Source organism: Mustela nigripes, chromosome 2 (assembly GCF_022355385.1).
Source record: "Mustela nigripes isolate SB6536 chromosome 2, MUSNIG.SB6536, whole genome shotgun sequence".
Classification (NCBI taxonomy): domain Eukaryota; kingdom Metazoa; phylum Chordata; class Mammalia; order Carnivora; family Mustelidae; genus Mustela; species Mustela nigripes.
The window spans coordinates 218,482,507-218,508,954 of record NC_081558.1 but is presented as its reverse complement, the minus strand read 5'-3'; the positions used below and the strand labels follow the sequence as shown (position 1 = coordinate 218,508,954).

Genomic DNA, 26,448 nt, shown 5'->3' with positions numbered 1-26,448 from the left:
TAAATTTGAAGATCTAATCGGCTTTATTCAACAATTCATGACTTGGGCAACATCCCACCTGGCAGATGGAACAGAGCTCCAAGAAGCTGTACAAGGAAGGTTTTTATAGGCAAATGGGGGGGGGGGTGTGAGGGGGACACAAGGCTGTCAAGTGCGTTTTATTTTGGTCAAGGTCACCTTCCCTTAGGGAAGCCAGGGTCTTATCAAGCAGATTACCTTTTACCTTACCAAGGAAGATTAGTGCTGACCAGGAAATTCTGAACACATTGGTTTAAAATTCCACTCGTGGGAGAGGCTTAAAGTACAATTAGGTCAGGTGTCAAGGGTGGGTGGCGGCTAGCACGAATGATTCCATCCCATGGCATGTTTCGTTTTAACACAAAATCCAAATCACCAATAGTGGAGCTTAAGTCTCTAGGATGGCCATCAGGCATTCTCTGTGGTCTGCCCAGTTTTGCCAGGAAAGGACCGACACCCCGGCCCTGGTCCGTCCTCTCCTCCTTCCTCACCCACAGACTCAGTTTCTGCGTCCAGTGCCAGGCTGTGACTCTGCGAATGGCTCTGTGGATGTGGGCTTATGGGTGTAACATGGTCTGCTTGCCCACTTCACCTTTCCTCACCCTGAATTCCACTTTCTCAGGGGTTAGCACGAGGACACGGCCGCTTGAGCTGCGCCTGCGCCCTTCCCGCGCGCTCTCCCATCACTTTGCCGCAGGGGGTCCGCGGTGGAGTCCACGCTGCTACGGGATGGCAGTCCACCCACTCTGCGGACACTGTCCCGGCCCGCTCTGCCCAGGACACTCTGTGAGGCAGCTGTCACGGGCACTCGTGGCTTCCCTGGGCGAGCCAGGGCCCAGGGCGACAGTCTGCTGTCTCAGCCCTGGACAGCTCCTGCTGACCGTGGACCGGAACCAGAGTTCGGCGGCGTGGACTCCAGGCTTCGCAAGTGGGGGTCCCAGCACAAGGGGCAGGTCAGTGGTGGGACATCCAAGGCTCTCTGTGGGAGAAAGTGGCCCAACCCGCCAACCCGAGTGGGTTCTCCCACCCCGCACCCGCTGCAGGGACGCGCCCAGCCAGCGCCCGAAGCCTGTGGGCTGCAGCACCCCCTTCCTCACGTTCAGAGAGTGCGCGACGGCGCTTCGCCTTCTTAGCAGTTTTCCCCCTTCGAGGTCCAAGGCCGGTACTGTCCAGCCCGGGGCCGCGCTGGGTGACTCTGCAGGGTCCTCCTGCGGCAGCGCCCACCGGGAGCTCGAAAACGCCTCATCACGACGAAGAAGGCTGGCAGAATCTAAAATCAGAGAAACAGCTCCCGGGGTGCAGAAGCTGGAGTAGGCGCTGGAGGACACTGGATCTGCGGGCCGCAGGGAAGCCGTGTAGACGCAGCCATTAGTCCAGGGAAACCTGCCTGAGCGAAGCCCGGGAGCCCGCGCTCTCCTGCGCTGCCGCAGCCGCGGCCAGATCTTCCCCTGCCCCAGCAACAGCCCGGCCAATCAGAAGCCGCCACAGCCCGGCCAATCAGAAGCCGTCACCAGGGGGCCCTCCCTCGCCTCGCGGGGATTTTCCCTCCGCGCAGCCCCTCCCCCTGCCTCCGCGCAGCCCCTCCCCCTGCCTCCGCAGAGCCCCGCCCCGCGCGCTGTGCACCTGCCCGCGGTTTTGTCCTGACGCGCGCGCCCCGAATGTCCATTTCCGGCTCTTCTCCATAAAACCCTTCGGCGGGGGAAGAAGCTGGCCCGCGGCTGTCACTTTGCTCCGGGGCTTTGGTAACCGCCTCCCCGAGCTCAGCGGTCAGCCGGAACGCACCCTGCACCCCGTGCACCCGTCTCAGCGGCCTGGGGCTCCGCCGGGCCGGGCAGGATGGACTCTGGGCTCTAGATCTCTAGATCTAGACTCTAAAGGCTCTAGATCTCCTTGGGCCGGCGGCCATCGTGCCCCCTTCTCCGAGTGCAAGGCGATGAGCCTGTCCTGGGGTGGGGGTGGGGGTGGGGGGCACTGCTGTCACTGCTGTCACTGCCCGACATGGGCCCCTGGGAGTGGATCCCATGGGGTGGCCGCCAGCTCCCTGGGCATGTCCCCCTCCTGCTCTCTCCAGGCAGACCTGGTCATTCCTTTGTCTTCGTGGCCCCCTAGATGGCGGAGGCCCAGGTCCTGCCCCACCCCCCACCCCGGGGCCTCTCTGGGGCGTGGTGGGCAGCCAGTCTCCCCACCCTGCCCTCCCCCCACGAAAGTCCAAGGCGAGCCTCCCCCAAGCGGAGTCTGGAGGCTGGCAGGGGGCCCTGGCGCTCACCCCAATTCCAGGAAGCAGGGCCGACCTCGGACCCCACAGAGCCACCCCCGCAGGATGGGCCCGAGGCGCGAAGATCACGGACTGTCCTGCAAGAAAGCAGCCAGCCCCGCCGCCCCCCGGGCGAGGAGAAGCTGAGCAACCGCGGTCAGCCGGAGCCCCCGCGTTCTGCAGCGGACGCCGGGTCACAACCACCCCCCGACTTCCTCCTTCTTCCGCACAAAATGCGCCCCTCTTCTTCGCTGGGCCGGCCTGCGGTCTTGCAGAGCTCGCGTGTCCCAAACGGGCATTCTCCGCCGTTCCTAGAGCAACCGGGAATGATCTAGGTCAGTCCTGGATCCGCTCCTTAGCGCTGACCAAGCACCGGGCTGTTTCCTGTTCAAGGTTCGCACCTCCTTCCCGCCGCTTTCTGTGCGCTGTGCGGGTGCAGCGTCTCCCCCTGCATTCTCCTCCCCGGAAGGCCGGAAGCCCGGGACCGGACCTGACCTCCGCTCCCCCCACCCCCTCCACCAGAGCCTGGCTTCAGAGTGGACTGGGGGACCAGGGGAGCACCCGGGGGCTCGGGCACTGGGTGCCTCTGGGTAGGGGCTTGCCACGACCCCCAGGAGCAGGTGCCTGTGCCGTGTGGGTGCGGCAGGCAGCCGCCAGACCGAATGTGGGTCAGGGGGAATCCTAGGCTGGCGCTGCGTCGGGGGAGGGGAAGTCCGTCAAAACCCCAACAGTTCTGTCCTGGCTGGCACAGTGACCAACGTCCCTGGCTTAAGCTTGCGGGTTAGCCAGAAAAGGAACGTTTAAAATGAGCCAAAAAAAAAAAAAAAAGAAAGAAAGAAAAAAAAAGGCACATTCACTTCCAGCTTGGGATGGCAGGCGGGGTAAGCCCCAGCGGGGGTCAAGGGGCCGGCCCTCCTCCAAGAGGCGGTCACAGCTGGTTAGGGGGCAGGAGTGCCTCCCTCCAGGGCTTCTGCAGAGCTGCGGCCAGGGCCAGTAGGTGTGGGTAGGTTCCAGTGGGTGCTGGAAGGGGCCTCCTGGGGGGCTGCCTGAGGAGGTGGCCCAACGGGGGTTTTGGGAGGAGTGATTCAGCTGAGCCTTCCAGGACGTGTGGGGGGAAGGGGACAGGGAAACAGAGCAGAGGGACGGGTGTGTGCAGTGGGGGATGCCGGGGGGATGCGGGGGGAGGGGGCGGTCTGGTAGGGGTCGCATAGGGAGGGGGTCGGGTGGGAGCTGCGGGGCGGTGGCATCCAGTACAGGCTGCGGTGAGACAGACGGCCAGAAAGGGCAGCTGCGAGAGAGGGGATGGTCCCGTGGGGGCTGCGTGGGGGCGGGGCGGGGCGAGCCCGGGCGGGCGGCGGCCCGGGGGGTGGGGGAGGCGGTCCAGTCCCCTGGGGGCTGCACGGGCGGCAGGGGAGGGGAGCGAGGGACAGTCAGTGGTGGCTGGGGCCCGAGTGGGGCGGCAGGTGGGCGACCCAGCAGGGGACTGGGGGCCGGGCGGAGGTGGGGAGACCTCCAGACCCGGCTGCACCCGGGGCGGTGTCGGGAGGGGCGGTCCCGTGGGGGCTGCGGCCGTGCGGGCAGACCCTCCGCGGGTACGCCAGGCCCCTCACTGCGGGCCCCCGCCCGCGCCACGAGGCGGCCGCGTGACCGAGGTGGGGGGCGGCGAGGGGGCGGCGAGGGGGCGGGCCGGGGCGGGCGGAGCGCGGGCCGGGAGGTCGGTGCTCGGGCGGGGGCGTGGTCGGGGGCGTGTCCGGGGCGGGGTTTCGCCGCTTTTCCCGGCAGCGCCCGCGGCCACGGGTCACCGTGTGCGCCGGGACGGCGCGTGCGCCGGGTCCCGGTGGGTCCCCGGCCCCGCCGCCCGCGCGCCCCGAGGAGCGGACGCCTGCCGCCCAGGTACTCCGCGAGGCGCGCGCGCGGGGCTGCGGGGTGCGTGCGAGGTCCCGGGCCGGGCGCAGGCGCGGTCCGCGCGTGCGGGACGCGCCCTGGGCGCACGGTGACCCGTTCTCCCGGCGCTGGCCGTGGCTCCCGCGTGCGGCGCCCCACCCTCGCCTCCGCCCGAGCAGGGGGGGGACTCGGGCTTCGCCGCCCGCCGCCTGATGTCCGCGGACGCATTTCCCCCCGGGGCTCGCGGTGCGCGCCGCTCCGAACCCCACCTGTCACTTCCGCAAGGTCCGGCTAGTTGGGGTCTGAGGGCCGCCCGGACCCTCGCCCGTCACCGTCGGACTCCGTGTCCCTTCGGCGGGATGGGCAGGACCGCGTGGACTCGGTGCTGGCGCCCCGGCCCCGTGTCGCGGCACAACCATCCCGGCGCACGTGTTCCTCGCGCAGGAAGGCGGGGGATCCCCGGCCCACCCACCCGACCCGGGGAACCCTTGGCGCGCCTCCCAGTCCCGTGCCGGGCCCAGAGCTGGAGGCGCGCTGGCGCGGAGAGTGCCGGAGAGTGCCTGGAATCCGGCGCCGTGCTGCAGCCCTCTCCTGAGTGGACCCACACCTCGCAGGAGGAAAGTATCCCCAAAGGTCCTGTCTGCTTTCCACGCTTGCCCTGGAGAGTCCGCGGCCTTGGCGCAGGCGCGCGCGGTGTGCTCCTGAGGTTCTTTACAATCTCTGGGTGCCCAGCCCCAGCCGGCCTGGTGTCAGAGCAGAAGTTGGAATCTGAGCCAGCTCAGAAATCCGGAATGCGTCTAGAAAAAGCTGTTTTCCATTCTGCTCAGAGCGCAGGTGCGGTTGTGGATCTGCCTCCCGCTTCCTGGGCAAGTGGCTAGTGTTTTCCTCTCTGCAAGTGACGGGGAAGGGCCCCCCTGCCCCCCTCCAGATTGGATCAGCAGAGCCGGGACTTTGTGTCCTGGGGGAACTGCTTCCCTCTGCGGGCCTGGGTGCCCAGAGCTCATGGTCGGGGTTCCCGGATGGTGTCCCACCGCCCCCCTGCCTTGCTCACTCCTGACTTGGTGCTACTAGTTCCTTTCTTTCGGAGGGGACTTTGCAGGATGTTATTAACTCCAGACACTCCAGCCTGCTGCTGGGCAAAGCTGCTCACCTCCCACGTGTTTTAAACTTGAGGGTTGAGTGTCTACAGCAGTGATGGCCGGGGGTTTAAATTTACTCTTTGGAACACGGAACTGTGTCAGGTGGTTTGGGGGAGGATGTAAGGGTTCTTCGTTTTCACTAAGAAGTTAACGGAACAGCCTTGTTAACCTGGGAGAGTGGTAGCTGGTTTAAAACCCAGGACACATGGTGTCTGGTTTTGGGTCTCCCGGCTAACTAGGTCCTGAAGGGACCAGCAGCTGGTGCTCCACACTACCCCCCGCCCCCGCCCCAGGACAGGTGCCGGAGGGCTGTGAGGACGGTCCATGTGGAACTGTCAGAACCTTCTCTGGGAGGCATGTGATGGGGTCCTTTGCTTGCCCTGAGGAGGCCTGAGGTTGCCTGGTGTTGGCTGGGGTCAGCACACTTGTGGTCCGAGCCAGTCCTCTTGTCTGTCACCTGCCCTAAGCGTGGGCACCTCATTTGCCGTCTGGGCTGCCCATGAGCGTGTGAGGGGGTCTTTCCACCTCCCCCACCTGGAGTGCGAGCCTGGGAAGGGCCTCTGTGTTGAGAAGAGCAGTCTGTGTTTTCCAGAGAGGACTCTGAGTTACAGCAGCAGTGGCCGGCCTCCTGTCAGGGTTGGTGACTACCCCCAGCTCAGGTGAGTGGAATAAAGAGACCCCTGCAGCCGAAGTCCACTCGGGATGCAGGCGGGGCCCCTGCCGGCTGCCCGGACGGCTGGCTCCCGGGTGGGTCAGCCCTTCGCTTTGAACCTAAGTCCTTGCACGGCGGCCTCTCTCTGGAGAAGCCGGGAGCCAGGGCTCGAGGCCGTGGGCTGTGCCCGGGGCCCTCAGACACCCTGGTACTGGGGTGCCCCGCATTTCTTCTGCAGTGGCCGCTCTTAAAAAAGGAGTTTGAATCAGACTCTGGAGTTTTAGCCCGTTGCTGTGTAGGTGCTGCTGCTCCAGGGGTGGGGCCTTGCTCCTCCCTGTGGCCTTGTCCGGCCTGGCTCCGTCCAGAGGGACCTGTTGTCCAGCCTGTTTCAGAAGTCTCGGTGTTGACAGAAGTGTGGAATATGAGCCTCAAAGATGCACATTCCAGACTGGCCTTGGGCCTCGTGACCCTGGGGTGTCGTTCAGATAAGCTTTATCACTCACCGCCTCACCTTGCTCTTGCTGTGGCCTGTCATGCTCGCCCTCGAGACCTGTCTGTCCTTCCTTCTGTGACACCAGCTGGGGGCACTCGAGCTGCCAGGGCTGACCAGAGGTCCGCTGTGCCGCATGTGCGCTGCCGTGGGACCTCTTCTCTCAGGAATCTGGGGGCTGCCTGTGCGGGGGGGGGGGGCGGGGGGGGGCCCCCCCCCCCCCAAGTTGGGGGGGGGGGGGGTTTTTTTTTTTTTTTTTTTTTTTTTTTTTTTTTTAAAGATTTTATTTATTTATTTGACGAACAGATTACAAGCAGGCAGAGAGGCCGGCAGAGAGAGAGGAGGAAGCAGGCTCCCCGCTGAGCAGAGAGCCCGATGCAGGGCTCGATCCCAGGACCCTGAGATCATGACCTGAGCCGAAGGCAGAGGCTTAACCCACTGAGCCACCCAGGTGCCCCAAGGGGCAGGTTTTCTAAATAGCGCTCAGGAAGAATGTCTGAAGCAGAAACGCAAGTGCCCAGTTTTGAAGGGATGCGCTCAAGGGTCTGGTACCTTTTGTGCTTCTTGCGTTTCCTCTGCCATTTCTGGTGTGGGCCAGGGTGAGGCTGGGCTGGCCGTGAGGCCGCAAACGCGCTCTTTGTCCAGGGTGAGCATTTCCGTTCCTAACCTTGGAGAGTGGGTCTGGGCGCCTGGGCAGAGGAGAGCTTAAGTCCCCCTTTCCAGTGGGTGTGCAATGGGTGGGAGACGACTCCTGGGCACCGGAGACCTGGGGTGCACTGGCCCGGTGGGGGGCGGGGGGCCAAGCCAGCTAAGGGGCTGCAAGTGTGAGTGAACACAGTGTGGTCCCCGAGGTGCGATGCATGTGAACCCGGGGCTCCATGAGCTGTGGGGACACGGGGCCCTCAGCTTCAGGTGCTTGAAGAACAGGCAGCCACAGAGGCTTGGGCATCTCCCTCACAGCTGGGGGTGGGGGGGCTCTCCACTCCTACCATTATAAATGGGGGGGGCTAGGTTGTCCAGCTTGCACCCCGCACTGGGCGGTGTTCCCAGATTTCAGGCGTGGAGCCGGGGACGGGCTGGGAACGAAGGGGCTCCCTGAGACGCCGTCTCTGCAGACGCTCTCCCCAGCCTGTGAGCTCCCTGGCCAGCCCCTGGGGCGGCTCCTTGCGTGCCTGTCCTTCTGGGGTTTGGGGCTGTTGTTACCCTGGAGGACTCCTGGGGGCCCTTCCGAGCAGTGGTCGGGCGCCAGCTTGCCACGCCCCCTGGGGGCCCTGGATGTGGAGCTCTGCACGTCCAGCCAGGAGTCCTGAGGCGGCGTCCCCACCTGCTCAGACACGCCTGTGGGATGGGTTAAGGTGTAGAGTCCTGGGCCATGACCCAGACCTTCAGAGAGCTGCAGCGAGCAGAGCCCAGAGTGGGAGTTTCTGGCAGTTCTCAGCGTAGTGTACGAAGCACTGCCCCTCGGTTTCGGAAGCGGTAGGAGTCCAAGATCCAGAGCAGAAAACATTAACGCGTTTGGTGTGGTGTTTGAAATTTCCACTACTGCCCAGGACTCGGGGACACCAGGTGAGGGAAGTTCCTGTTGCGTCTGGAGGTGACACCTTTTGAACAGGAGGGCCAAGTCCTCAGGGCTCCTGATCCCTTGGGGGCAGGGGCAGGGGCAGGTGGGGACCCACTCCCAGGGACCCTGGGCTCAGGTGGCTTCTCAGCTGCTCACCCCGAGCTGGAGAGCTTACCTGGCCGGCGGCCAGGGAGTGTACCTGGGAGTAGGAGAGTGAGCTGGAGGGGAGTCTGAGGGCCGGGATGGGTCCCCGGGGTGCACCCCGACATGGGAGTGGTTCTGCCGGTGGCAGGCCCTGGGGCCCTCCCATCTGGTTTTGTTTTGTTTTGTTTTAAAGATTTTATTTATTTGACAGAGATCACAAGTAGGCAGAGAGGCAGGCAGATAGAGAGAGAGGAGGAAGCAGGCTCGACGCCGAGCAGAGAGCCCGATGCGGGGCCCGATCCCAGGACCCTGGGATCACGACCTGAGCCGAAAGCAGAGGCTTTAACCCACTGAGCCACCCAGGTGCCCCCCTCTCCCATCCGTTTATGCAAGCTCCCAGTGGGTTCGGGAAAGCACGTACCAGAACCTGCCCTCAGGAACCCTTGGCCTGGTCCCCAATGCAACAGTTTCCCGCAGGGGCAGTGGGGTGGGTGGGGGCAGTGGAAGCTGCAGCTCCCCAGTCTGGCCGATGGTTTCATTTGGCCTCTTGGGAGCACTGAAGGGGGTTAGCCCAGGACATTGTAACTCTTGGGATCACCCTCTCCCGCATCACTCGCTCCCTTGGAAACCCTGGCATTCCCGCAGCTACGCCTCACCTCTGCCCCGCCGTTCCTTGTCGCACCCACAAAGAGACCCCCAGCCTGTCTTCTTCAGGGCTTCACTGCTGTCCCTCTGTTGTCCCTGTGTCCCAGAAATAAGCACAGATGCTTAGATGGTGGGAACGGTTCTGCTCATTGGGCCACACAGTTCACTTCCCTGAGACCCCAGCCCTGGTGTGGGGACTCTGTCTGTTGTCCATGGTCCTGGGTGGGGAGGGCGTCCTCGGCAGTCCCCTGGCCTTCCTGGGCCTCATCCTGGGAGGAGTGGCAGGGGGTGCGGGGGGGACTTCCTGCTTGGACAGTCTCGAGCTACCTGTGTTGGGATCCCTGGACCCCGCATCTCTACCAGGCTGGCCCCACATCTTGGGAACTTTTTGTGCCCACTGTTGGAAATTGGAGAGGGTTTCTCCATGGACCCAGACCCTCTACAGTCACCTTCTGTGAACAGGCCGTGCAGGAATGAGCACAGAGCTCCCACTGTGAGCTCGTGGGAGGAGTTTGGGTGCCTGAAAGATGGCACTTTAAGTTGTGTTTGGTTTGAGTTGACGGATACTTAAGGTGCAGCAATCTTGCTGGTCTCCTGGTGGTGGTGACCGCCTGGGCTGGCTGGACCAGATGTCTGGGCTGTGACACGCGCCGGGCCTTTCTCGGGGCTGGGGCCCCTGCCCTGTGTGGACATTGTGTCCCGACCACATCGAAAGAGCCCTGGGGTTTGTGGGGAGGAGGCATGGGGTCCGAGGGCTGTTGGAGCTGCCCTGAGCCTGTGCTCATCTTTCAGGAGCGCCATCGTCTCGTCCGGGGCCGCCGGGGGGCTGGGCAGCATGGTGCCCTCCGGCCAGGTGGTGGAGAAGGACGAGCCCGCGGAGCCGGGGCCAGACCCGGAGCCGGACCCGGAGCTCAAGTCCTGGAGGTGCCTGGTGTTCTACCTGTGTTTCTACGGCTTCATGGCGCAGTTGCGGCCGGGGGAGAGCTTCATCACACCCTACCTCCTGAGCCCCGATAAGAACTTCACTCGGGAACAGGTGCGTGGCCTCCCTGGCCCAGAGTGGCTGAGCCTGCGAGGTTAGGTGGGTGGTCGCGTGGTGGGAGGCGTCCTGCCCTCTGCCCCCCGCAGGGCACCTTCAATCAGGGGTCGGGGGCGGACTTGGACTCCTAAGCAGGTAGTTGAGGAGTGACGGCAGGTTGCAGATGGGTCCGCGTCTGCTGAGGGTCGGAGGGAAGAGTGCGGGGAGGGGGCACCCTGCACCCCCCCCACAGGGGCTCACGTGGCAGGAGACCTCTAACAGCCGTTTGCCCGAAGGGACCCGGAGGGATTGACTCAGCCGAAGGATGAAGATCTCCGGGTTGGAACTTGGGTAACAGTTTCTACCCCAGGGCGGTAGAGGCGGGAAAGCAGTTTTCTCCCCAAAGCTCTCCTTATCAGGAGAACAAAAGAGCCGAAGGGCTGTTGGTAGATAAAATGTGCCGTCAGGCCTTCTGTCCGGGTGAGGCCTTCTGTCTGAGCCCAGATCCTGCCCTGCTCCTCCTGCCCCCAGTTCCAGGCTGGCGCTGCCCTGTGCTCCTTGGTCCTGCCCAGCCCTGGCCTCAGGCACTTTCCCTCCAGCACGTCACTGTGGCTAGTCGGCTGGGTCCCACTGAGCTGCGGGCTTTCTCTGGGAGCCTGGCCTTTCTCCCTGCCTGAGAGCCTGACCCCTTCCCCTTGTGGACCTTCGAATTCTTAAAAGTCACATGGAGTCGCTGTGCGCATGAGGCCTGACCTGACCTGCCTCAGGTGGGGGCTGGGCCCGCAGTGGCTGGTGTTGTGGCCTCTCTGGCTTGTGTCTGCCCCGGGCTTGCGAGTGGGGTTTAGGACGGCCTCTGCGGCGTGTCCCTGCTGGGCTGACTGGGGACACTTGTCCACACATGTCCAGGCTGCCCTGACCTCAGTGCACTCTAATGCTTGAACTGGTGCTTCCATAGTGTCTGTTAGCCCCGAGGGAAATTTGCTGCAGGTGTCCTGGGTACTGCCATGTGCGGCCTGGTGTTGCCGGCACAGACTCCTGCCTCTGCCGCCCGTGTGGCTGGCTGCCCATTTCCCTCTGTCCCCGGCAGTGGACTGGCACGGCTGAATCTCTGCCCATCTGATAGCCATTGAGAGCGGCTTGCTCGGCATGTTCTCCTTTGGTCTGCGCAGTGGGCCCTGGGCCTGGCTGGCACCTGCGGTCCTGGGGCTCGCTGCGCCGCCTCCACATTTCCTGCAGGGCTGTCCCCCTCCTGGTTGCCCTGGGGGATCGGACTGTCATCTGTTTCTCCCTGTCTGGGCCAGTCACTCACTTTGCTCGTGGTGTCCTGTTATGCTGGGGTTCTAAGTTCTGGTCCCGCCAGATCGTCTCTCGTGCTTCTTGCTGGGGGACACCCCCATCCTCTCTGGCTTAGTGACCGGCTGGCTCTCTGTCTTCCCATCTGTGACGCCCTTCCGTCAGGCTGCCTAGGCTGAGTCCACGGCGCCACGCCCACGGGGAGCCCCCATCTGGGACTGCTAACAACACTCCTCCTCGCGGGCCTGGCCCCACCTGTCCTCTGTCAGCCTGGGGTCATCAGGGCCCAGCAGGGAAGGCCACTGTCCTGCTCCCCTGCCCTCCCCTTGCACGGGCCTCAGCGCCCCTCCAGGTGCTGCCAGATCGGGCTCGCGCTTCCTGCTGGATTTTGGGGTCCCTCGTCCTGCTCCCGAGAACCCACTGTTTTGCGTCCTTCTTGCCCTGCCGTGGCTCTGCCGCCACTCCCCCCACCTCCCCCCTTGTCTTGGCTGCTTTGGGGCCCAGCCGATCCTGCCCATTCAGAGAAGCAGCTGCCTGGGAGCCACCTGGATCCAGATCCGGGCACGGTTCCTGTGCTTTGCGGTCAGCCTGGCCCTGGCCTGTCCGCACACTAGGCTCCTGGGAAGGCGTCCAGGCAACACTAGGTAAGCCAATAGGAAGCTGTCCTTGTGCCAAGTGCTGGGCCACTTGACAGATGCCACCGAACCCCAGGGACTTTGTGGGTGCTCACTCCCCTGGTACCTTCCAAGTGGATGTGGGTCAGCCGCCTCTGCCGGCCCGTTGGCCTGCCAAGCCCGAGGAGAGCCCATGGAGGATGCAGGGCAGGGCGAGAAGGGGAACGGGAAGGAGGGGTGGTCGGTCCTCCTGAGTCTCTACCCTCTGGGCTCTGCGGCCGGCCGTCATAACTGAGGGGCGGGTGGATGCCCTGGGCATGTCTGGACTCGAGCCAGGGCTCCGTGGCTCCTGGTGGCCCACTGTAGCGTCTTCTTTACCCTGGGACTGACCTGCACTCAGTCTCGGCATTCCTGGAGGCCTTTGGTGCACGGTGCTGTGGGGACCACAACCTTTGGGGTCATCCTTGGCTTTCCTGTGGGGGTGGGGGTTGACGAGGCCACTAGGCACAGGAGCCTCAGCCAGGAGGGGATCCAAAACCTTCCTGAGAGTCGCTGAGGCTTGGCCACCTGGGGCTCAGTCTGGGCACAGCCCTAGAAATGCTGTTCTACCCTCATCCGGGACCGCCTGAGGCTCCCCCTGGGTGGGCAGAGCTGCAGACAGCCATGGGTGAAGGCTGAGGCACCGGGTCCACAAGGCCACCTGGAGGCTGGCAGGTGGCGGGCATGGCACAGCCCCATGTGCTGACCTGAGGTTCCATATGGTCTCTCGGTTTCATTATGTGGGGCCTTGGGGCCTGCTGGCTCTTGGGCCTGGCTCGGGTGGTTCCGGTGCCCGAGACAGGCTTCGTGCCCCAAGCCTGTGGATCACCAGGGAGGCCGTGATCTCTGAGGGCCCAGCTGGGTCTGCCCTAGTAGATGGGAGCCACGGCCAGAGCCCCCTGCTGGAGTCCAGTGGGGCTGGGCACAGGGCTTCCATCACAGCGTCCCTGTGCCCTGGGACCCCCTGAGGTGGGTCACGGGTGCTGTCCCTCTGCAGAGAGGCGAGGTCCGATCATGGCGGCCCCCCTGAGGTGGGCCGCGGGTGCTGTCCCTGTGCAGAGAGGCGAGGTCCGACATGGCGGCCCCGCTTCTGTTCCTTTTCCTTCCGGCTTCCTCCTCCCTGTGCTCCGTGGAACCCGCTGCCTGAGGCCTCTCCTCCCAGGCCGAGGCATCCATCCGTCCCACTGTCAAGGACACACCAGGTCACATTTTCATCTCCTAAAAGCCTGCGAACCTAGGTTGCCACACGTTCTGGTGTCATTCGGGACCATCAGCGGGTCGCGCCAGCTTTCCACCGGCCGTGCTGGCTGGGCCCCAGGGAGCCGTGGGAGGCGGGCAGGGTGGGTGCCCTCTGATGCGGAGGGCTCGCCCAGGACCCCCGTCCCCCCTCCCCAGCGCCCCCATGCCCCCGCCCAGCCTCACGAGCCTGCTGTCCCCCAGGTCACCAACGAGATCACGCCGGTGCTGTCCTACTCGTACCTGGCGGTGCTGGTGCCCATGTTCCTGCTGACCGACTACCTGCGCTACACGCCGGTGCTGGTGCTGCAGAGCGCGAGCTTCGTGGCGGCCTGGCTGCTGCTGCTGCTCGGCCGCTCGGTGCTGCACATGCAGCTCATGGAGCTGTGCTACAGCGTCACCATGGCCGCGCGCATCGCCTACTCCTCCTACATCTTCTCGCTCGTGCGGCCCGCGCGCTACCAGCGCATGGCCGGCTACTCCCGCTCCGCCGCGCTGCTCGGCGTCTTCACCAGCTCGGTGCTGGGCCAGCTGCTGGTCTCCGCCGCCGGCGTGCCCTTCTCCACGCTCAACCTCGCGTCGCTCGGCCTGCTGTGCTGCAGCCTGCTGCTCGCGCTCTTCCTGCGGCGGCCCCGGCGCAGCCTCTTCTTCAACCGCGACGCCGCCGCGCGCCGCGGGGCCGCCGCCTCCGAGCTGGCCCGCATGAACCCGGGCGCGGCGCGGGGGGCCTGGCGGGACTGGACGCCGGCGCGCGTGCTCCGCGAGCTGGGGGCCACCGCGCACTCGCCGCAGCTGCGCCTCTGGTCCCTCTGGTGGGTCTTCAACTCGGCCGCCTACTACCTGATCGTCTACTACGTGCACATCCTGTGGAACGTGGTCCACCCCACCGCGGACAGCGCCTCGGTCTACAACGGCGGTGCGGACGCCGCGTCCACGCTGCTCGGTAGGCCCGCGGCCCCGCCCGCCGCGCTCCCGCACAACCCCCCCCCCCCCCCGCGGCGGTGACCTGTCCTGTCCCCCTAGGTGCCATCACCTCCTTCTCCGCGGGCTTTGTGAAGATCCGCTGGGCGCTGTGGGCCAAGCTGGTCATCGCGGGCGTGACGGCGGCGCAGGCGGCGCTGGTGTTCCTCATGTACAGCACCAACAACATCTGGCTGTGCTACCTGGCCTTCGTGCTCTTCCGCGGCGCCTACCAGTTCCTGGTGCCCATCGCCACGTGAGTTGACCCGAGTGTGGGGCTGTCAGGACGCAGTCGGGATGGCCACTGACGTGACAGAGCTCAGAGCAGGCAGTGGCGGGCAGCTGGGAGTGGACAAACCGTCTGCGTCTATTAAGAGGCGTCTTTTCTGGAATGTTCTGCGGGGAGCAGAAGGGGCGTGTGCAGGCCGTGCTGAGCTCGCTCAGTGGCGTGCAGTCGTTCATGTCGGGGGCAGCAGTGAACTGGGCTTTCTCAGTCGGGCCAGTCCTCCCGTTGTCCACAGCACAGCCTGTCTTGGCTTCTGTGACCCCGAGCGTGATGCAGAGTCTGGTCCCCGTGCTGTCCCCTCTGTGGCTCCCACAGAGGCTACTTGCTGGCCTCGGTCACCAGCCATTGTGAAGCCATTCTTCCCAGCGCCCTTCCCTGTTTTCGAGGCCCCAAGTCCTACGTGGGCCGGTCTGTGGTGCACAAGGCCTTTCCTGTCCCCACCCACCACAGGGCAGTGACACACAGCCAAGGAGTGACCAAGTAGTCCCGCTCCCCCTCTGCCGAGGGCTCTCCTGGTGCCCTAGCATTTCTCACACCCCTGGGGAGTCCCCAGGGATGTCCCCAGAGCCGCCCTTCTGCCCACTTCTGCCTTCCAAACCCTTCTCCGTCCTGCGCCCTGCTTGCTGCCGAGGCCCTGGCATGCTTGATCTGTCCCTTTCACGGAGCTGATGCCGCACACCCACATCACACGTGTGGCTCGTACCCAGTGGGTGGGCCTGGCTCTGTTACCAGCTGCCCTTCTCTTGACCCTGGTTCCCTGCTGGGCCTCACTCCTCAGGGCAGGGTGGGGAACCCTCCTGGTCACCCTGAGTTAGAACATCTGTCCCCACTGGTTCTTGCGCTCAGGCGGCATCCCTAGCTCCTGGTGCAGTGGGGCCACTGACTCTGCGCTCCCCGTGGCCAGGCCCGGGTCTTCCTGCTTCCCAGCACCACTCCCCTGCTCTCAGCGGGCAAATGTCCCAGAAGCACCTCCTTAGCACACTCCCACTTGGAAAGGGCTCTGTGTCATCTCGCACTGCCATCCACTTCTTTATCTCTGCTGCTGGAATGTCTTTGCTGGTTGTAGAAACCGCAGGAGAGGTCAGGTCCGGCATAGGTAGGCGTGGGGGAGTGAGTGGGTGCCGCTGCCTCCTCCTACCCGAGGCCTGGCTGCTGGTGCTCGGGCCTCGGCCTCCGGCCCTGCCCGCCTGGCTGCCCACGTCCGCTGACAACCTCGGCTCTTGCTGGTACTGAGCAGCTGGGCCCCAGTTGGCGGGGTGACACGCACGGTATTTCCCTGTGACAGGCCTGAGGTCAGCACCCTCTTGCCTACTTGTGGGCCAAGCTGGTCATCACAGGTGTGACACGTTTCTCTCTGCATTGGGATGGTGGCCACGGAGGGGTCCCAGGAGGGGGCTGGCCGGGCAGAGTGCAGGCTTTGCAAAGGAGGTGTTGGCAGACAGCGGGCAAGCGTGTGGTGGGCCTGTGGGCGTGTGGGCCTGATGGCCTTCCTGTAGGGACAGCGTGGCTGGCTCCTCCCTGGTGTCAGTGGCCTGTTCATTTCTGGCCTCTTCTGCTGGGTTCTCTGCTGCGCTTGCGTCAACCGAGTATGGTAGGAGCCTCCCGACGTGTGCCGCTGGCACGGCTCCATTTGCTCCCACTTGGGTTCATGGAGGCCGTGGGAGACACGCAGGGTGGTGGCGTGGTGTTCTGCCATGGCAGGCACGTGGCCCAGCGTGGGCTCCTCCAGTCCTCCGCCTGATGCGCTCTTTCTCTGGCTCCACGCGCTGTCACGCTGCTGCTCGTCGGGGCCCGGCGGGTCTGTCGTGTGCCGCCCCTGACCCAGCACGGTGGCGTCACTCACCCTCTGTCATCCTCTCGAAAGGCTTCTCGGGTGTGTCTGTCGTCGCTTTTCAGAGCTCTAGAGCGTCTCCTGTCCAGTCACTCGTTTCTGGAGGTTTCTCTGCAGCGGATCGGGAAGGGAGGGCACATTTGTTCTCCTGCTTCCCTTGTTTGCGTTACCGCCGTGTCCCGGACTCCCCACGTCTTCAACAGCGAATGGCCGCGCTTCCCCGAGATGCTCTGCCCGTTCTCATGAGGACGACTGACTGTGCCCCGGAATTACCGGGAGACGTTTCGAACATCCTCCTGGGGGCACACTTGTCCTCGGTCTTGGATTCACGGAGCCGGATCTCGTGCCCGGGCGTGGGGGATGGACGGCTGCTGGCTGGACGTGCCGAGTCCCTTTGAACTGTGGGCGCCTCTCATTCCCCCAGAGTCTGACTTCGGCCGCTTTCCCGTTCAGTTTTCAGATCGCGTCTTCTCTCTCTAAAGAGCTCTGTGCGCTGGTTTTCGGAGTGAATACATTCCTTGCCACTGTCCTCAAGACCATCATCACCCTCATTGTCTCTGACAAGCGGGGTCTGGGCCTCCCGGTCCACTCACAGGTGAGCCCACTTCGGCCTCGCTGCCCGGGGGACGCGGTTGTCTGGGCAGCGGCTTCTCCCACCCCACGGGCCCGGGGCTGTCGGTCTACTGTTGGGGGCAGAGGGGTTGTGTGCAGGGCGGGCTGGGCATTTCCGGCCAGACGCACAGACTGGAGCGGAGCAGGGAGGGGAGGGGCGGCCAGATGCCCTCTGACCTCTGCGGCAGCCCAGGTGCTGTCTGTCCTTTTTGGAGGAGCTCTGACCAGCCTGCATCGTCCCCCGTGCCGGCTGGTGTCCCAGGAAGGATGGAGGCCTGGCCGTGAGCCCTTCCCTTGGTGGTCCCTGCTCACTGCCCTCATTTGAGAGCTCTGCCCTTGTCAGTGCCTGTCAGACCCGGGCACGGGCTCACAGGCCAGCTCTGTGTCTGCCATACGTGTGACGTGTGGGGATGTGATGTTGGTGCCCCTTCCCTCACCTAACCCTGAGCGGGTTCTCGGTGCTTCTGAGAGGAGCTGGAGAGCTCTTGCTCCTGGGAGGTTGGGCGACACGCATGTGTGTGACTCCAGGTGGTCTCAGCCAAGGTAGGACCTGTCTGGGCCAGCTGGAATGAGCCACAAGATGGTAGCCGGGCCCCTGGACCAGTGCCGTCCGCCAGCGGGGCTTGTGGCCTCCATCTGTCTGGAGCCCGGACACCCTGAGCTTGGGGGGCTCCGTCTGAGGGGGCTGAGTGGGCACAGCCTCGGTGACCGCAGAGCTGACTGGGAGAAGGTGCTGGGCAGGACAGACTTTCTCATTTAGAGACGGGCCCATGGGGTTTGGATGTGCCCTTGAGGAGTAGGAGATCTGAACCATCTGCCCCTGTTTGCAGGCTTCTGGGCTGAGCACTGGGACTGTCCTGCCCACTGGGGACAAGTGCAGCTGCACCTGTGGGGTCAGCGGGGGGCAAGGGGGCTGTGCCCTGTGCCCGGGGATGGGCAGGTGGGGGCCTCGCCCGGAAGCAGCAGCCTTTGCAGGGGAGCACCCTTGGCCCTCGACTTTCCACGGAGCCTGGCCTGGCAGCAGCACCTGGGAGGAGCCCCCAGCAGGTCGCCTCTGGGCAGCGGGGTTGTTAGTGTGGCTGGACGGACGCCCGTCTCGGTTCCGGGAGGGCTCAGTGGACCCAGCCACACGGCAGCCCCAACCTCAGGTTGCTACCCCTGTCGATGGCCCTGTTCAGCCTGGGGGGCCCAGGGGCAGTGTGCCTGGAGGCCGGGCCATGCTCCAGGGCCCACTTTGGAAGAGGGGCTGGGGGCTCTTCCCCAGGGGCTGGGCCTTCCCATGTAGTAGCTCCTGGCTGTGTCGGGTCAAGTGCAGAGAAAAATACATTGGGTTTTCTCTGGCTGGTCTCATTTCCCAGTTAAAAAATAAACTTAGACGTGGGGCGGTTAGTTCGTGATCAGAAACGCTGGCGGGAGCCGCGGGGAAATTCCCGCTCACGTTCCCTGTTCACGGCCAGGGCGCCCACGTCATCTCACGTGCTCTTCGCCGTAAAATAAAACAGCAAAAACGGGCATGTTTGGGAGCAACAAAGAATGACAATTCAGGACAAGCCACAGCAAAACCACGGGCGGGCCGGACCCATCCAGAAGAGGGGCGCATTTTGTGCGGAAGAAGGAGGAAGTCGGGGGGTGGTTGTGACCCGGCGTCCGCTGCAGAACGCGGGGGCTCCGGCTGACCGCGGTTGCTCAGGTTCTCCTCGCCCGGGCGGCGGGGCTGGCTGCTTTCTTGCAGGACAGTCCGTGATCTTCGCGGCTCGGGCCCGTCCTGCGGGGGTGGCTCTGTGGGGTCCGAGGTCGGCCCTGCTTCCTGGAATTGGGGTGAGCGCCAGGGCCCCCTGCCAGCCTCCAGACTCCGCTTGGGGGAGGCTCGCCTTCATCGACTGTCGGTGTTGAGAGGGAGTCGGCGTTTGGGCTAGATGGAGACTCGTGGGACCCGGGGCACAGCAGGTGGGGAGCTGACCTGGGTGTGCTTGTTTTTTAAGTTAGACTTTACGTTCGGACAACCGTACGTTCCGATGCAGCGTGAGAGGTAACGTAGACCTACGTGCCTGTTCCCACTGTCCCCGCCGGACACGCCCCATATCGGGGGACTGACCTTATATAGGTGAGAGCGAGACCCCCCCTGCCCTTCAGGGCCCTGCAGTGGCCGTTCCTGGCCACAGCCCTGACCCCAACCCTACAGTCCCTCCACCATTTCTGTATCTTCTTTCAAGAGTGTCACTTAGGTGGAATCGTGGTCTGTCACCTGTAGGTTGGGCTTTCTTGCTCAGCACGCCCCGCCCCCCCAGGATCCACATGGGTCACCATGTGCTCATGTGTGTGTGTGTGTGTGTGTGTGTCCGTCCATCTGTCGTCACCTTCCACTGGGTGGTGGACACGGCGTGTGTGCTTGGTCCCCGTAAAGGACTCTGGGCTCTGCCTGGTCGTTGGCTGTTGAGGACACAGGAGCCTTGAGCACTGAGCACGGGCCGTGGCTTGTCTGGGTGCGGGCGTGGCAGAGCCATGGCCAACTCCCAGGGCTGCTCTGCTTTGCCTTCCTGGCGGCAGGTACTGGGCGGCAGGGAGAGCCAGTGCCCCCAGATCCTTTCGGGGTCATCCTTCTTTTTTACTGAGCATCTGACTGGCTGGGGTGGTGCCTGTTTGTGGTCCTGATTGCGTGTCCCCGATGTCGCAAGCCGGGCTCTGCCCTCGTGCGCCCCCTGCACGTCGTCTGGCAAGACCGCCCTCCGCTCTGCTGCTGCTTCCCACGGGGGGGAGGCTTGTTTTCAGTCTTGGGGTCTGAGTGTTGTCTGTCTGTGGGAGGAACTAGTCCTTTGGGGGATTTACACCAGACCCTTGAGCAACACACTGTGGACCACGTGGGTCCATGTAGACGTGGACTTTTTCAGCAGATGTGGTGCTCGCGACAGGTGTGTTTTCTTGGGGATTTTCCATAGCGCTGTCTGCAGCTGACCGTACTGCAGGAGCGTGATCCGGGGCGCACACATCCGGGCACACGGGGTCTGCCGCGTCACTGGTAGAGCTGCTGGTCAGCGGCAGGTGACCAGCGGTCCGTTGGACGTTCCGTGCGGCACCTCTAAGCCCTGCGTTCTCGGGGTCGGCCGTGTCTGGTTCGCATGCGCCCTCGGCGGCCGTGGCTCATCTTTCTATCCTGACAGGGTTTTGCAGAGCAGGACGTCTTCATCTTGGCGAGGTCTGATTTGTCTGTTTTTCCCATTACGGATCTGAGTTTTGGTGCCAAGTGTAAGAACTTTTGGCATAACCCGGGCTCTGGAAGTTGCCCCCGGTATCTTCTTTTCTAAAGTTTTAAAGACTGGCCCGGTCGGAAGAGCATGCGAACTCTTGCCCCGGGGGCTGTGAAGGGGAGTCCCACGTTGGCTGTAGAGTAGTAAAATGCACACGTCAGTAGAGTTGGCTGTAAAAGGCATACGTCAGCCTGAAGAAGAAAAATGCGGCACCTGGGCGGCTCAGTCGGTCAAGCGTCCAACTCTTGGTTTCGCTCCGGTCACGTTCTCAGCATCGTGAGCTCGAGTCCCGCCTTGGGCTCTGCGCTGGGTGTGGGGGCTGCTTAAGATTCTCTCTCCCTTTCCCCTTCCCCTCCCCCCTTCTAAACAACAAAATACAAAAAGCAAAGGGAACAACTTCTGTAGTTGTGCACGCAGGTCTGTGAGCCGTCGGAGTTACGTTCGTGTGCGGTGTGCGGTTTCCGTCAAGGCGGCTCGTCTGCGCTCGTCCCGCCACGCCGGGGCTCTCCTGGAAGAGACGCTCTTCTCTGCGCCTGGGTCAGGATCCGGTGGCGCGTGTCTGCGCGAGTCTGCCTGTGGCTTCTCGTGTGTCCCTGTGCTCTGCTCCCGCCCCTCCCCCGCAGCCTCCCGCTCTCCGGCCGCGTGGGACCTTCGGAAACGGGGCAGACCGATTCCTCCAGCTTTGACGTGTTTCCTCAGAATTGTTTTAGCTGTTACAGCATCTTTGCCTTTCCGTGTAAATTCTGGGGTCATTCGTCAACTTACCAAAGTCCTGGCTGGTCTCGAGAATGTCGCGCTGTCATTTCTGGGAGACGGAAAACCTCTGCTCCTCGAGTCTGCCGTCTGTGGACAGGCGCACTCTCCGTTTAGTTAGAACTTTCTGGGTTTCTTTCAGCACTGGTGGTTCTCAGCATAGATTGTACCTGCTGTGTTAGATTTGTACCTGAGTCTTTCGTCATTTTTTCCAGCAGTCGTGAGTGATGCTGTGTTTTTAATTTTCGCATCTGCACCTGCTGCCAGGGCTGCCGAACAGAACACCAGAGGCCGGTGGCTCACACAGGCTTTATTTTCTCGCAGTCCTGGAATCTAGAAGTCCGAGACCAAGGTGTGAGCCCGGCCGGCTCCTCCAGAGCAGCCCACTGGCGCGCAGACGTCGCCTTCTGTGTCCTCATGTGGCCTTTTCTCTGTGTGTTTGCACGTCTGTGCCTCTCTCCTCAGGACACCAGCCCTGTTGGAATAGGGCCCATAGTTAGGACCTTCTTTGACCTTAATCACCTCCTTGAAGGCCTTGTCCCAGATACGGTTGCACTGGGCGTGAGGCTCTCACAGGCGAACTTTGGGCAGGACACGGTTCAGTTCGTAGCAGTATCTGCTACGTGTGTCGTGAATGCCCAGAAATAAAGCCGGTGCTCGAATGTTGGTCTTTCACAGTCTCACTGAAGTCATTTATTGGTTCTGGGGAGTTTGTTGTCCCTGTGCTTTTAATTTCCTAGTCTTGCCTTCCTGAAGCTGGCTCGAACTTTCTCTTTCTCTCTCTTTTTCAAAATTTATTTGACAGAGATCACAAGCAGGCAGAGAAGCAGGCAGAGAGAGAGGAGGAAGCAGACTCCCCGCTGAGCAGAGAGCCCAACGCGGGGCTCGATCCCAGAATCCTGGGACCACGATCCGAGCCGAAGTGAGAGGCTTAACCCACTGAGCCCCCCAGGTGCCCCTCGGACTTTCTCTTTGCCATTTCCTTCTACTTGCTTTATATTTATGTTGTTCGTGTTTTTCTAGGTTCATGAGGTGAGGGCTGCCATCAGTGATGAAACTTGCTTTGTGGTGTTTGTGTTTTCAGGGCTATGCCTTTCCCTCCTGGTGCTGCTGTAGCTGCACCCGCACATTGGTGTGTTGCATTTTCATTTTTGTCCATTCCAGTGTATTTTCTGATCGCTCTTGAGACTTTCTCTGACCTATAATTATTTCAAAGAGTTTTGTTTAGTTTCCAGGTGTTTGGAGATTTTCCCATATCTCTTTGTTGCTGATTTCTGTTTTCATTCTGTTTTGTGATCAGAGAATACAGTCTGTCTGTCTTTTAAGTTGACTGAGGTTTGTTTAATGGCCCAGGATGTGGTCTGTCTTGTTAGGTGTTCTGTGGACCCTCGGAAGGGTGTGATTTCTGCTCTTGTTGGATAGAGCGTTTTATAGATTCCTGTCAGGCAGGTCCTCTTGTTGGTGATGATGTCGACTTGTTGTCCATCCTTGTGACTTTTGTCTCATCCTGATGTTGAGAGAGGGGTGTTGGCATCTCTGTCCTCAGCCGTGGGCTTGGCTGTCTGTCCTTCTGGTTCTGACACGTTTTTGCAGCACGGCCGTAGCTCTTCTTTCTGTTGCATGTGCCTTGCGAATGGCCGTGTTCTTGGTGGATTGAGCTTTGACCATTATGGAATGGAATGTCGTTCTCTGCCTCTGGTCATTTCTTTTCTCTGAAGTCTACTCTGCCTGCCAGCAACATCACCCATTTTCCTGTAACTCATTTTTGCACGATACATTCTTTCCTGCCCCTTTACCTGTTAACCACCTGTATCGTTGCATTTGAAACGAGTGTCCTGCAGATCGCAGATGGTTGAGTCGTGTTCTTTCATCTATTCTGCCTTAGTAAGTGGCCAGTTTAGGCCATTTACAGTTAGTGTAACGTTGAAGTGCTGGAGTTGATGCTGCCTTACCATTTTTCTTTTCTTCTCCCTGCTTTTTATTTTCTGTGCCTTCCTGTGGATTATTTGCACATTCTTTAGAATTTCATTTTGGTTTATCTCTGGTGTTTTTTCAGTATATCTCTTAGTTTGGCTTTTTTGATGGTGGCTTTTTGGGTTAAAAGAGCAGTTTGAGTGAAGTATAGAAATCTTGCCTCCTACTGTGTCATTCTGTCTCCCACTGTTAATAGCACCGTGTCTTGACTGTTTCCTCCGTGTACCAGTACAGCCACATGAAACTGGGTTCTGACTTCTGCTTTAACTGTCCAACATTTAGAAGATTCTAGAGAAGGAAAATCTTCCATTTACCCGTGATTGGGCTCTCTGTGTTCTTTCTCTTTCCAGTTGGTCCAGGGTTTCTTTATGATTCCTGTTTAGAGCACCTCCTTTAAGCCATTCTTTTCGGGTGGGTTGACAGACTTCTCTCTTAGTTTTTCCTTCTTCCAGGAGCGTCTTGATTTCATTTCTAAAGATTATTACTGGATGTAGGGCTCTACATTGATAGCTTTTTCTTTTAACTTTGAAAATGTGTTCCCTTCCTTGTGTTTTTCATGGTTTCTGATGAAAAATCCGCTGTTTTCCCCTTAAAGTGTCACCTTTTTTCTGGCTGTTTTCATGAGTTTTTACTTTTTCTTTGCCTTTCATTTTCAGGAGTTTAAATACGGTATGCTGGTCTGGTTTTCTTTGGGTCTGCCCTATTCATGGTTCCCTCAGTGTCTTGGATCTGTAGGTTTATGTCTCTTACCAGCTCGGGGAATCGTCAGCCATAATTTCGTCGAGTACTTCGCCAGCCCCGTCCTCTTTCCTTCTGCGGGATTCTCATGACACGGTGTCGTGTCTTTTGTTGTAAAGGGAATGAGATCAGCCTGGGACTCTTTGGTCTGTCTTCTCGCTGCTCAGAGTCGGTGACTTCTGCCGTCCCATCTTCCTGCTCACGGAGCATTTTCTCTGTCCCATCGGCTCTGCTGCAGAGGCCATTCTTTGAGTTTTTAGTTTGGTTGTGGCATTTTTAGTTCTGTCTTTTCTTGAATGTTTCTCTCTGTTCCTGCTGTGTTACTGCTTGTTGAAGCATTTTCATCTTGGCTACTTTAAAGTCTTTCTCCGATGGCATTGCTGTCCGTGTCATCTCAGCCTCGTCTGTTGACTGTATTTATTCAGTCAGAGGCCTTTGTGGTTCTAGGTCTGCTGGGTGAGTGACTGAAAACTGGGCATTTTGGATATTACGTTATGAGATCTGGATCTTACTGAAACCCTCCAGTGTAACTGGCTTCTCCCGATACTGCTCTCACAGACGAAGTTGGGAACGTGGGCTTGTCACAGCCAGGTAACAGGCTCCCCAACAGTGCTCCTGACCTAGGGGTTGATGGGGGCCTCCTCCTCACTGCTGGGTGGGGATGGGAGTTCTGGCTCCCCACCTGGCCTCCAGCCTCCCGCACTTAGGAGGTGCATGGGGGCCTTGTATGGCTTCCCACATGGCCTCAGGGGACACAGCAGGGCTGGGGTGTTCTTGCTGCTGCTGAGTGATGGTGAGAGTTCTCACTCTGCGCGCAGGAATTTGGGGGCTGTTACAACGTGGGCAGAGTGAAAGTCTGGGCTTTCTGTGTGGTCTCTGCTGGGGTGAGCGTTCCAGCTCCCTGCCCTGCCTTGACCACCACCACCTGGTTAGAGTTTGGGCGGTGAGGCTGGGTCTTGCTGTAGCCAGGGGCTCCCCTCTGTCAGGTCCCTGTCCTGGGTGCCCCTCTCCTCGTCCTTTGGCTACAAAGAACAGCTTTTGTTGGGGTATTTTTCCTTTATCAACTGGCTTTTCTGGATTACTGGTTTTTTCAGATCTAAAAATAAACCCAGTACAAAGTTAAAAAAGCTCAGGGGACACATGTCTGCGTCCTCTGCTGCAGCGGCCCGACTGGTGAACTGCCCTCCACCGCCCAGAGTCCCCTGTTCGTGTGTGTTCTGCGTGTGGTGTCCAGGCTTCCAGCCGTAGTCAGGGGAGGGGCAGGGAGACAATGACCATCACCCCCCAGAAGCAGCGTCCTTCAGGGCTAATTCCCAGGGTCGGTGTGAGGATGCGCTTTCCCGAAGGCATCGGAGAGGGGCGTGCCAGGAGCAGAGTGCCGCGGCCTCATGCCTGGTCTGGCGCGGGGATGCGGAGACCGTCCAGCACTGTCCGGCCTGGAGGTCGCTAGAGCAGCTGGGGCGTGTGCGGCTGCACCTGTCTGGGCGGGCACCGGCCTTGTGCTTGGGAATGCCTGGGTCTTGGGGCTGTGCAGCTGGGCCTCTGGTGCCTTGGGCTGCGGGTTCTCGACCGCGCTCTGCACACAAAGATCTCCTCGAGCCCTTGGCCGCTGTGGAAACTTGACCCACAGAGGGAAGCACATGTTGTCCTAAAGTGAGCAGAGAGCCTTGGGTGATCACAGAGGCCTCACCGTAAAGGACGTGTGCAGGGTTCTGCTCCCTGGAGGGGAGCAGAGAGCGGGCTTGCCCCCCGTGGGACTGAGCCCGGGCCATCCCCTGACCCCTGAGCACCCGTCCCTGCCCCCTGCAGTGCTCCCGTGGCCTCCGCAGGAGGGAGAGCCAGGGAGGCCTGCAGAGTCCCCGCCCGGCTGTGCCTGCTCCTGCCCCTCTGCGGGGCTGGGCTCACCCGTCCCACCCTACCCCTGCCCCTCTCTCTGCCGCAGTTTTTCATCTACTTCGTGTACTTCCTGGTGCTGTTTGGCGTCTACCTCTTGGGGGCCTTGGTGGTGGTCCTGCGGCATTTCCGGGACGGCCGCCGCGCGCCCCAGCCCCCGGCGCTGAGCCCCGCGGAGAAGGCCATGCAGCCGCTGGCCACCCTGGAGCAGAGCCTGCAGCCTGAGGCCAAGGCCTGACTTCCGACCCCAGAGGCCACCCCCAGGATCCTCCACGCCCGGCGGCCTTGGCGTTTCAGGACAGACGCCCCGTCCACGTCCCCGCCTCTCGGTGTCAGCGATCCAGGTGTCCGGCCTCAGCTGCATTCCAGGGTTCAGACTGTGGAACCAGTGACCAGCGGGGACCCTCCACGGCACCTGCCTGTGCCCCGCACCCAGGGGCTCCCTGCCTCAGGAGGGGCCGTGGCTTGTCTTGCTGTGGCCTGAGGGTGGTGCCCCTCTGCCCTGCGTGGCACTCTGGTCCTGTCCCCTCACCCGCTGGGACACTCGGGCAGCTGCTGGGACGCTGGGGGCTGTGCTGTCCCCGCCCACATGTGGTGGGCAGTGGGGTTCACGTGCCTCCTCATCGTCACCCCCCACCCTGGGGGGCAGGCCCTGCTTGTCCCTGGGGACCCTTGACTGGGATGGGGACGACTCGGCCCTGCAGCACGAGGCTGGGAGCCGGACGTCTGGGGCCCGTTTTCCAGGTACCTGCCTTAGTGCTCTTGGTTTTTTAAAAAAATTAACCTGAACGAGAAACCTCAGTAGGCTCTTGTGTCCTGTGGGGGAAGCTAGACATTGGCCAGCAGGCCCGTGTCAGGTGGATGTGGGGTCCCTGCCCCAGACCCAACTTCTCCCCAGGCCTCCAGTGACCTGCCCGTCCCCAAAGTGGGTTAAAACTGACCTACCTCAGCAGCGGCTGCGGGCAGTGTGGGGCTGCTGGCCTGCCAGCCGAGACGGGACCCGCCCGGAGGGCGCCCCCGGGGTCTCTCAGCCTGTTGTGTCCCTTCCGAGATACAAGACTGTCTGCTCTCCCTGAAGGGGATGAGACCACAAGCCCCAAGTGTGGGGGGGCTCCTGATTCTCTCCCAGCCTGGCGGGGGCGGGGGTGGAAGGAGATGGTCAGGAGGCC

General features: G+C 61.8%; 2 protein-coding genes across 8 annotated transcripts; one reads left to right on the top strand and one right to left on the bottom strand.

The window, feature by feature from the left end:
* On the bottom strand, positions 1 to 4,604 carry LOC132012482 (uncharacterized). Of its 3 annotated transcripts, XM_059392528.1 has the most exons (4): positions 2,674 to 3,128; positions 2,285 to 2,583; positions 1,642 to 1,962; positions 1 to 1,351 (listed from the first exon to the last, which is right to left on the bottom strand). In XM_059392528.1, exons 3-4 carry the CDS (start codon positions 1,682 to 1,684, stop codon positions 741 to 743), a joined length of 654 nt encoding a protein of 217 aa, XP_059248511.1. In that variant the 5' UTR covers positions 1,685 to 1,962; positions 2,285 to 2,583; positions 2,674 to 3,128; the 3' UTR covers positions 1 to 740. The 3 variants fall into 3 exon arrangements, with proteins under 3 accessions (XP_059248511.1, XP_059248510.1, XP_059248509.1); XM_059392527.1 differs by lacking the exon at positions 2,674 to 3,128 and adding an exon at positions 4,426 to 4,604 and having other exon boundaries at positions 1,642 to 2,583; XM_059392526.1 differs by lacking the exon at positions 2,674 to 3,128 and having other exon boundaries at positions 1,642 to 2,667.
* Positions 3,171 to 26,080, top strand: SLC19A1 (solute carrier family 19 member 1). Of its 5 annotated transcripts, XM_059392523.1 has the most exons (7): positions 5,353 to 5,954; positions 8,354 to 8,505; positions 9,580 to 9,823; positions 13,192 to 13,930; positions 14,011 to 14,203; positions 16,518 to 16,659; positions 25,329 to 26,080. In XM_059392523.1, the coding sequence occupies exons 3-7, from the start codon at positions 9,623 to 9,625 to the stop codon at positions 25,515 to 25,517; spliced, it is 1,464 nt and encodes a 487-aa protein (XP_059248506.1). In that variant the 5' UTR covers positions 5,353 to 5,954; positions 8,354 to 8,505; positions 9,580 to 9,622; the 3' UTR covers positions 25,518 to 26,080. The 5 variants fall into 5 exon arrangements, with proteins under 5 accessions (XP_059248504.1, XP_059248505.1, XP_059248506.1 ...); XM_059392521.1 differs by lacking the exons at positions 5,353 to 5,954; positions 8,354 to 8,505 and adding an exon at positions 3,171 to 3,275; XM_059392522.1 differs by lacking the exons at positions 5,353 to 5,954; positions 8,354 to 8,505 and adding an exon at positions 4,086 to 4,165.
* Positions 26,081 to 26,448: the final 368 nt, after the last annotated feature.